The sequence below is a fragment of the Chinchilla lanigera genome, unplaced genomic scaffold (assembly GCF_000276665.1).
Source record: "Chinchilla lanigera isolate Chin_1 unplaced genomic scaffold, ChiLan1.0 scaffold00054, whole genome shotgun sequence".
Lineage (NCBI taxonomy): Eukaryota > Metazoa > Chordata > Mammalia > Rodentia > Chinchillidae > Chinchilla > Chinchilla lanigera.
Window position 1 is genome coordinate 9,788,965 of NW_004955455.1, and position 10,241 is coordinate 9,799,205.

The 10,241-nt window shown below is 53.1% G+C and overlaps 1 protein-coding gene across 4 annotated transcripts; it reads left to right on the forward strand.

Annotated features, from left to right (window-relative positions):
• Positions 1–5,954: 5,954 nt before the first annotated feature.
• Positions 5,955–10,042, forward strand: Ficd (FIC domain containing). 4 transcript variants are annotated; one of them, XM_005396462.2, is made up of 4 exons: positions 5,955–6,133; positions 6,351–6,527; positions 7,505–7,863; positions 8,798–10,042. In XM_005396462.2, exons 3-4 carry the CDS (start codon positions 7,563–7,565, stop codon positions 9,871–9,873), a joined length of 1,377 nt encoding a protein of 458 aa, XP_005396519.1. In that variant the 5' UTR covers positions 5,955–6,133; positions 6,351–6,527; positions 7,505–7,562; the 3' UTR covers positions 9,874–10,042. The 4 variants fall into 4 exon arrangements, with proteins under 4 accessions (XP_005396519.1, XP_005396517.1, XP_013375940.1 ...); XM_005396460.2 differs by lacking the exon at positions 6,351–6,527 and having other exon boundaries at positions 5,956–6,133; XM_013520486.1 differs by lacking the exon at positions 5,955–6,133 and having other exon boundaries at positions 6,152–6,527.
• The last annotated feature ends 199 nt before the right edge of the window (positions 10,043–10,241 follow it).

Here is a 10,241-nt window from a genome sequence, read left to right on the forward strand (position 1 = left end):
AAGAGCATTTCCTCAACACCTGAAATAGACTGTTTGATGTCCAGCCAAAGCCCTCCTAGGAATTCTTATCTCTTTAAAAGAGGAAAATGAGTATTAAAAGCTTGGCTTTCTTGGCCAGCCAGGCACCCATGTTAATTTCCACAGCTCCACGTTACTATGACAACAGAGAGCTTCCATGAGAGCTCTCGGAATGCATTAAAGGAACCAAGGAGTCTGGACCCGGGGAGGTCCACACCCTTCGCACCCAGCAGCCCCCAGCCCCCGACGACCCCATGTCAGACGAAGCAGAGGAACCGGAAGCGGGATGTCACAGGTGGGGGCTCCAGCTGGGCCCCACCCCCTCCTGGGGCAGGGGCCAGCCTGGGTCACTGGCCCCATGCAGGAAGAGGAGAAAGTGTTAGTCACATCTTTTAGAGGCTGTGATCTGAATCAGCACCAGCACTGGGCACCTGAGTCGGTCTCCATGTCAACAGGACCATATTTTTAGGCAGGAGTAGGCGGCTTTCCGGCCCATGAGAGTACTTAGCTGGGAAATGTCAGCGGCACCGTTGGGGAAGGGCAGTGGGCACGTAGGAGCCTCACCCCTGCGGAAGCCCCCTGCCTCGAGGCCCCGGAAGATTCGGCCACATGAGGCCCAGGGAGCCAGGTAGTTAGGCAGCACCCTTGGGACTGAGAAGGGAAGGGGCCAGGGGTGCAGGGCAGGAGCCTTCAAGACGGCAGACTCATCTCCCGAGGAGCCTCCGGGAGCCCCTCCCGCATGGTAGCAGTGCTGAGCCGTGCTGTGACCTCTGCCTGTCAATCCTGACTGTCAGCTTGACAGGATTTAAGAGACTCCTGGCAGGGCGGCTGGATCATGTTCGTTGCTGAACGTGCTGTTAGAGTGTGGGGAGCAGTGGGAGGTGGGTCACTGAGGGGGGCCGCATTTGGAGGGATTCTCTCCCCTCACTCGCTCACCCTCGCTCTCTCACTCCCGCTCTTCCCCTGTGCTCTGCTTCCCGTCACCCTGACGTGAGCAGCTTTCCATCCCCCAAGCCCTTCGGCCATGATGTTTCTGCCTTGGAGCCAGCTGACCATGGACAGACACCTCTGAAACCAGGGGCAAAAAATAAATCTGCCCACCTTTTAAGGTGGCCTGTGGGATATTTTGTCCAGAAAGTGGAAAGCTAAGTCATCACCAACAGAGTGGAGAAAAGGAGACAGTGTGTGACTTTCAAGGCTAGAACATAAGAGACCTCACATTCTTGGATTACTTTTGCTGGGAAAAGCTGGCAGCCATATTGTGAGGACACCCAAGAGTCTCTCTGGAGGGACCCCACATGGGGGGGAACTGAATCTCCTAGCCACCAGCCTTGGGAGTGAGCCAGTCCTGGGCCTTCAGGCACTACAGGCCCACACAATGTCTTTACTATAATCTTAAGAGAGATGACAAGCTAGAACCATCTGTCTAAACTGCTCTCAGATTCTTGACTCAAACAACATATGTAAGCTAATGTTTATGGCTGTTTTAAGGTGATAAAAGTGTTGGGATTATTTGTTACACAGCAATGGGTGACTAACACAAAGTGGGTGCAGATGGCTCTAGAATGGTCAGAAATTGACTTGAGAAGAAAAGGTGACTTAAGATTTTCCCTTCCCTATTTCTCTCTCCTACTCTCAAAGCATTATGACGTTAAGAAAATGATGTGTTGATCAAGAGGGAGTCTAGAGACTTTGAACCATAACCTGGTTCAGTCCTTAGCCTCTGTCAGCCTTGGTCTCCCTACTTCTAATGGAAGAATTAAAAATATAACCCACTAACTCTATAATGTTAGGGTCTTATAATGATTAAGACTTTAAGTCTTGAGTCAGGAAGACTGGTTATGAATTGACAGCTTCACTTATTGGCTTGCTATGTGACCTTAAGCTAATGACCTAATTTCTCTGAGCCTCAGTGTCGCCTCTCATAAAGTAGGTTTAATAATATCTACTTATAGTATTGTTACCAAAAAATCAATAAAGTTCTATCTATCAATTACTCAGCACAAAAAAAAAAATTACTCAGCACACAGTAAATGGTCCGTAATGACATAGCATAGGGATATGATGATTTCTGTGTACAGCTCAGACACAGGAGGAGAAGAGAGATTGAGGATCTCATTGGTCTGGATCAGAGCCCAGGTGGGTCTTTTTCAAACATCCCCAGATAATTCCTTGAGACAATCTGTCTCAGGAAAACTTCCACATACATGTCCTAAAATTATCCAACTTTGCACTCTAATGCTGTTTGTAAGAGAAAAAGATTAGAACCCACCCAAATGTCAGTCAACAACTAAGCAGGAAATAAACTATGAGTGGAATACTACATAGCAGGGTAAAATGAATGAGCACTTCGTGTATGGACCGTGCACATAAATCTCTAAAATGTAATTCTAAACTGAAAATGCACAAGGATACATACAGTGTATACATAGGATACAGATAGGATACAGATGGACACTCGAGAGTATCCATAGAGTACACAGAGTATATGTATGGAAGGATACATAGACTGTATGGAATGTTGGGGTTATGGGTTCCATTCCCAGCACCGCAACAAGGGGGAAAGAGAAGGGGAGAGAGGGAGAAACTTCTGGGAGAATGGCAGCCTGGTGTTCTTTCCTTCTCGTCAGGTGTATGTGCACACGCACGTCTGCATACATCTCCCTAATGACCTCACCCTGCTGTTAAGACATAAAGCAGGTCCCTTAACAACAAAAAAGCACTTACACATCATTTTTTGGAAGTACTGGTTTCCCCCAAACAACTTGCTCCGAAAACAAAAGTTATTTCCTTCTCTGTGTTCGAAAATCCAGGTAAAAATGAATTCGACACAAAGCATTGTGAGGCCAGGGCAGAACCTACCAACCCAGGGACACTTATATGGGGTCCCCAAGACCCTGCCCCCTCGTGACGCCTCAGAAACTGGGTCCAATGCCAGCAGGTGCAGGGAGAATCGGTCGAGGAGAGACGGGGCCTGTCTTTTCTGCAGCGAGATTAAGATGAAAGGAGGAAAAAAAAAACCCAAGCAGGCTGGGGGAGTGAAAGGAAGGTATGAGTACGGACAGCAGGAACGGGGATGGTTTATTTTCTTGTAATGAAGTTGAGACACCCTGAAACCAACCCCAGACAATACAGCCCCATGTTGGGGAGTTTAGTTTCTTCTCAGCCGTAGCATCCGCTTCTGCCTGCGAGAAGTGCTTGACGGTCGTTGCTTAAATCTGCGGAAGGTTGTTATGCTATTTGGTTTTGCATAATGGACACACTTCCCAGGCAGCCTCTTTCTAGGTTCTTTGTCATGTGTCAAGGTAAGCTTTTAGAAAACTCCGCCACGGACCACGGGGAGGTAATTTCCTGCTAATATAGAATGCTTAAGATGGAGAAAGCCAACTTCTCAACATCGCTTCAGGGACCATATTTTGTGGATTCAACACAGCTAAATGCAGACAAAGTCAAGAAAGAAAATTGAGTGTAGCCGTCTGACAAGGGGACAGAAGGAGAGATGCGCGGCCAGGTGAATTGGCGCCCCCTGGTGTCCGGAGACAGTGACGCCACCCGTTGCCGAGATCCTTTGTGTTTCTTCCTATGTGAACGCCACTCTCCGCGGCCCATTTTAAAAGCCTAAAACAAGGCCGACAATCTGGCAGCCCCCGGAGCCAGCAGGCAGACATGCCCACTGTTTAAAAATCTAGAGATTCTGCTAAAAAAAAAAAATTAAAAATAAAAATTCAAGCCTAGCCTTTCTTTTGAAAAATTGGAAAAATCTGTGAACTCCAGGTGAGGCTGCAGCCCAGCCTAAGAACTGTGGGCTAAAGCTGAGAACTGCCGTCCACCTTGGGTAAGGCTGTGTCCTCGAATCCGCCACACCCCCTCCTCTCCCCACCGTCTCACACCCAGGCCGTTTTGCCTATGAGCAGTTCCTGTGCAGCTTCTGGATTTGCTCGCAGCGGCCCAGGCTCCTTAAAGAGTTTACACTGGTGTCCCGAGAATGAAGAGAGGAGAGTACCTTTAACAGTGACTACATCCCTTCATTCCTGGACGTGAACAGAGCTCCACAGCCCCCAGGATACCCAGCTCTGTGAAGTTAGGTGACTTCCCCAAACTGGTGGGCTTTGCAACTGAATTTGTCACGCGTCAAGGTAAGCTTGTAGAAAAGTCCCCCAGGGACCACGGGGGGCGGGGCATCTGTCTGACCCCGCCCACCCTGCCTTCTGCTACACCAACTGTATCCACACGCCAGCCGCGCAGCAGGCCCTCCTCTGGGGAAGGTGTGTACACTGCTGACTACTTGGACCATCAAAAGTGAAACTCAGAGGACTCCAAGCCAACCACGTACAAGACCTCTGTTCAAACAATTAAGCCATCAAGATAACTACCATCCTGGTGTTCTCTCTTAAGAGCACTAGAGTTTGTCCTGCATTAGGAGTTTCAAATTCAAATCAAACAAAATTCCTTGAGCAGCCATGCTCCCTGCTGGGAGTTGAGAGAAATGGACCCAGGATCAAGGGCACCCAACAGGCAAGGCTGGGAGCTGTGTGCTCCTTCATTTTGAAATGTCCCCCAGTGTCCTTCAGGACTGCATGCCTCCTGGCCATCAGCCCCAACTCCAGCCTGGCCTGGACACTGCCTCTTGTGCTTCGCTGAACTAGAATCAGGATGAGACCTACACAGGGTGCAGGGGTCTCTCCCCAGTGATCAGAGCCACCTGGTAGCTCTAGCGCTTTCTTCCGCGAAGAAGAAATAAAGCGGCAATGACTGTGTCTCATCGAGAAATAACTGTGACAGGTGATATTCCTCAAGCACGCGCTCTGGGCCAGATGCACAGGCTCACACAAAATCCGCAAAAAGGCGCTGAGACCACATTATCCCCAGTTTACAGGAAACCAAACGGGGATCAGCAAGGCTGAATCACCCGCTAGATGTAACTGTCAGCAGGTGTGGAACCCGGGGTGTGAACCGAGGCTATGCGGCTCCACGTGTCGCGTGAGAGTCACATCCAAAAGCATCAAGCCCTCGGCAAATCCCAAACTTGAGGGCAACAGCGAAGTAGACGGTCTGTCCCCATTTTACTGATGCGGTAATGGGGCTGGAATTCACTGGCTCAAGGACAGAGTGCGAACGGCAGTTTGACTCCAGAATCTGCCCTAGTATTTTAATAATCTTAGCGTTTCTGGAGTGTATCCCTACATGTTCAATTCCATACTTGTGGGTTAAGATGCAGGTTTTTAACTCTGCTTCAAGAAAAAAGGCTCTTCTCTCTGGAAACCAAGGGAACCAGCCAGGGCCTTCTCCAGGGGCCGCGAATTGGCGTGGTGCCTCACGCTTGTAACTTTAGCACTTCGGGGGTCAGAGGCAGGAGCATTTCAAGTTCGAGCTTAGAGGCAGGAGGATCGCAGGTCTGAGCCCAGCCTGGGCAACTTAACGAGACCCTGTCTCAAAATATGATAATAATATAGTAATAATAGGGCTGCTGGCGTGTGGCTTAGTGGAAAGGCCCGGAGTTCAAACCTCACTCTGGCAAAAAAGAAAACCAAAATACGCACGCAACGGAGCACATGAAACCGACGGGGAGAGAAAGGCAACGGCAACGCCAACCCAACGGGACGGGGCAGAGTCTGGAAACAAGGGCTGCGTAGTCAGGACCAACTGGGGGCCAGATGAAGGAGCCTCACTGTACACCCAAAGAAACTGTGGCACACGAGAGTGGGCGGAGACTTGAGGTAGCAGTTCTGCTGTTCGGAGGTGCTAGATTCCGAGCCTCACGCCTACGCACCCCTAGTCCCGCCCCTACGCCCAGTTTTCGGTGCGCACTCCTCCCACTTGTGGCCGAAGACCCGCCCCCCCATTGCGTATTGGCTGCTGTGGCTAAGAGACCAGCCAATGGGAGTGGCCCACGGCGCGCCTTTCTCGAGGTAACCGAGGTCAATACGGAAACCCGGAAATGCGAAGGATTGACAGGTGGAGAAGACCAATCCGCTGCTGCAAGGATGTTAGACCACCCAATGGAGAGTCGTAGAGGGCGGAGCCAGAAGGCGGACGAAGGAGGTGGTCCCGGGAGCCTACAGCCACGAAGTCGGCCGGCGCAGGGAAGGAGGCGGGAGGGCCCGGCATCCGCATGGTGAGGAGGGGGCGAGCCCTAGGGGCTTCGGAAGGTGCGGCGGGGTTTAGAGTCCTGGACGGGGCTCGCAACGAGCCGGTTCTGCAGACTGACTTTAGAGCGGTCCTTTGGCCTCTCCGGGCCTCAGTTTACCTCTTTCTGCGGACGTGGAGGCCGAGAGATTGGCGCCTTCCGGAGCGCACTGCCCCCGGCACCGACGAAGTCCCTGTGTTTACAGCTTGCTCGAGTATCCAGTTCTTCGGGGAGCCCCTAGCCACCTGTACCCCCACAGCGCACCAAGCTATTGCACATGTCCTGGGGCCACCGGCTGGGCTTACCCTTAAGGCTCTGAGCCTGTCATCTGTCAGGCATTTCCGGAGCAGAGCAGCGCAGAGCAGGTGCACAGCCCCACTTAGTAAGTATCAAGATAGAGATTTAGGCCTGCTTCTGTGTACCGGCTGCGGGCCTTCTGGAATTTAACTCGCCCTGCCCGTGCCTCCGTTTCCCTCATCTGTAAAACAGAACTTTAAGTAGTTTTTCCTTCATAGGGTGGAGTAAAAAATTAAATGAGGTGCTGTGAAGCTGGCACCGGCTCAGTGCCCAGCACAGCATAGTGCCCAATAAAAGCCTATTGTGAGCTTCATGCTGGCACACCTGGCCCCCACCCCCAAGTCCAGCCCCAGCACGTGCCTGTTGTCACTGACAGAGCAGCCACACACTCTGGCCAGGGCCTGAGTTCTTCTGAGATGCTCAGCTGCCCAACCTCTTATCAAGGTCCTTGGTGGACAGGCCAGGAGAGGAAGGCCGCAGAGGAAACAGCCTCATCAAGGTGAGGGGTGGGCCAGGCAGCCACCCGTGCAGTAATATCTCGGCTGCTGGACAGTTGTACTTAACAAAGGATGGGCCTTAGGGCCATGGCCCACCTCGAGTGTGCATCTGTGTTATTTATGTCCCGAAACACCAGGTGTTCAGAGGCCACGGAGATTGCTGGTGAAGGGGTTGCTTTAGAGCCATGGGGTTCCGGAGTGCAGGCCCTAGGGATTTCTCTTGCTTGCTGGGTGACTTTGCGCAAGGGACTTCACTTCTGTGAGCCTCAGTTTCCTCGCTGGCCTAGTGGAGTGAAAATACCAGTTCAGGCAGCTATTGAAGATCACAGGAGATAACATGTGAGATGTTCAGTGCAGGGCCTGGCATGCAGTAAGTGCTCAATAAATCCTGGCTGGTGGCAGCATGACTTGTCAACTGCTCTGCAAGGGGCACCAGGCCCTCTTGGCCGGCCTCTCTCCCCAAGAGAGCCACTCCTTGTCTTGCCAGCCGCCCCGTCCCTGGTGATTAGGTGGGGGGAACGTGTCCTCTTCCCAGCCTAAATCCCAGCATTCTTGCTTCCTTCAGGTCCTGCTCTTCCTCAGCTAACTGTGGACATGTGCACAGGGCCCAGCCCTGAATCCAGATGATGTTCGTGCCAGTGGCTTCGGTGATGGCAGTGACTGAACCAAAATGGGTCTCGGTCTGGGGCCGTTTCTTGTGGCTGATGCTGCTGAGCATGGCGCTGGGGTCGCTGCTGGCCCTGCTGCTGCCACTGGGAGCCATGGAGGAGCAGTGTTTGGCCATACTCAAAGGCTTCTACCTGCTCAGGAGCAAATTAGACAGGGCACAGCATGCTGTCACCAAGCACACCAGCCCCTCCACAGAGCTCAGCATCACCTCCAGGGATGCAGGGCTGCTGGTGGTGAAGACCAAGGCATCTCCAGGTAAGAAAGACGCCTCCCTCCTCGTTGCTGACTGGACAGATATCTGCAGCTGGCTTGCTGTGTCCTGCGGGGTACAGTAGTAAAGTCAGCCCTGGGTCCCAGTCTAGACAATCCAGCAGGTGACTTAGCATGTCACAGGTATGATAGGAAAGCACAGAGCACTGGAGGAGCATCCCACCAAGACTCCCTGTAGGAGACATCGCCCAAGCTGAGCCCCAGTTGTAAGCAGGTGTGATCCAAGGAGAAGGGCATGTAAGGAAGAGTGTTCTAGGCAGACGCCAGAGTGTAGGAGACCTGGGGACGCCTGAGGAACTCAAAGAAGTTGAGTGTGTGTGGCTGGCACCCGATGCCAGGAAAACGGGGCTGGGACAAGAGGCTGGACCCAGTGCAGGTTCCTCTACCTCCTCTGGAGCCTCCGATGTACATAGCAAGATGGGGAGTAGGAACCTCAGTCCCAGCAGCACACACACCAGACACATCTCCAGACATTGCTAGATGTCCCCTCAGGGGCAGCATTGAACCACTGGGTTAAATAGTGCAGGGAAGCCGAAGGCCACGGGACGAGCACAAGGGAGGGCGGGCTGAACACACCTGGGCCTGAACGGAGGGTGTGGACAGCAGTGTCCCCAGCAAGGGCTGAGCTGGAGAAGTCAGGAGAGGGCCACCCATGACAGCAGCACAGTAGGGAAGGCACAGGGACAGGAGACGCCTGGACCTTCCTGTGTGGCAAGGGTGCAGAGAGTAGTCTGGGACACAGAGAGTAACCAGCACCCCACACCACAGGGCAGCGGGGCATAGGGGCACTGGTGACCGTGTGGACATAGGGTGGCTGGGGCAGGGGAGGTGGTGTCCCAGGACACCTGCCCAGGGGCAGCGCCCCTGAACATCTTTTGTCACCCCACCCTCGCTGACAGGCTGCTTTGGCTGTCTCTAGCAGGCAAACTGGAAGCCAGAGCAGCTTTGAACCAAGCCCTGGAAATGAAGCGCCAGGGCAAAAGGGAGAAAGCCCACAAGCTCTTCCTGTACGCACTCAAGATGGACCCGGACTATGTGGACGCGCTCAACGAGTTCGGCATCTTCTCGGAAGAAGACAAGGACATCATCCAAGCGGATTACCTGTACACCAGAGCGCTGACCATCTCGCCCTTCCATGAGAAGGCACTGGTCAACCGGGACCGGACGCTGCCGCTCGTGGAGGAGATCGACCAGAGGTACTTCAGCATCATCGACAGCAAGGTGAGGAAGGTGATGTCCATCCCCAAGGGGAACTCAGCGCTGCGCAGGGTCTTGGAGGAGACGTACTACCATCACATCTACCACACAGTTGCGATTGAGGGCAATACCCTCACTCTGTCCGAGATCAGGCATATCCTGGAGACGCGCTACGCCGTGCCGGGCAAGAGCCTGGAGGAGCAGAACGAGGTCATTGGCATGCATGCAGCCATGAAGTACGTCAATACCACCCTGGTGTCGCGCATAGGTTCTGTCACCATTGGCGACGTGCTGGAGATCCACAGGAGGGTGCTGGGCTACGTGGATCCAGTGGAAGCTGGCAGGTTTCGCATGACCCAGGTCCTGGTAGGACACCACGTCCCTCCCCATCCCCGGGACGTGGAGAAGCAGATGCAGGAGTTCATACAGTGGCTCAACTCTGAGGACGCCATGAACCTGCACCCGGTGGAGTTTGCGGCCTTGGCGCATTACAAACTCGTCTACATCCACCCTTTCATCGATGGCAACGGGAGGACCTCGCGCCTGCTCATGAACCTCATCCTGATGCAGGCAGGCTACCCGCCCATCACCATCCGCAAGGAGCAGAGAGCTGAGTATTACCACGTGCTGGAGGTGGCCAATGAGGGGGACGTGCGGCCTTTCATCCGCTTCATCGCCCAGTGCACTGAGACCACCCTGGACACCTTGCTCTTCGCCACGACTGAGTACTCGGTGGCGCTGCCGGAAGCCAACCCCAACCATTCCGGGTTCAAGGAGACGCTTCCTGTGAAGCCCTAGCCTTGCGCACGCGCTCTGTGCAACAAGAGAAGCCAGGCAGACGGGCTCAGAGAAGCTTAACAGTTCTAGAAACCTAATCATCTCCAAAGGCAGAAGGAAACCTTTAAACATTCTTTACCTCCAAGAAATGTTTTAGTTAAAAAAAAAGAAAAAAAAACTAAATTATTAAGCCTTGTATCTAAGATAACTTATAATTCAGCAAAGTTATTTATTTTCGTTTGAGCAAGCAGTGTAGTGTGTCCGCTGTGGCAGTGCCGGGAGCCGCTGTGTGAGTGGCGGCCCGCATACTTTAGGGGCACCAGTGCTCCCATGTCACCAGAACCGAGGTTCTGGAGCAGAATTTGCACTAAGCGGGGGGTTGGTGGGGG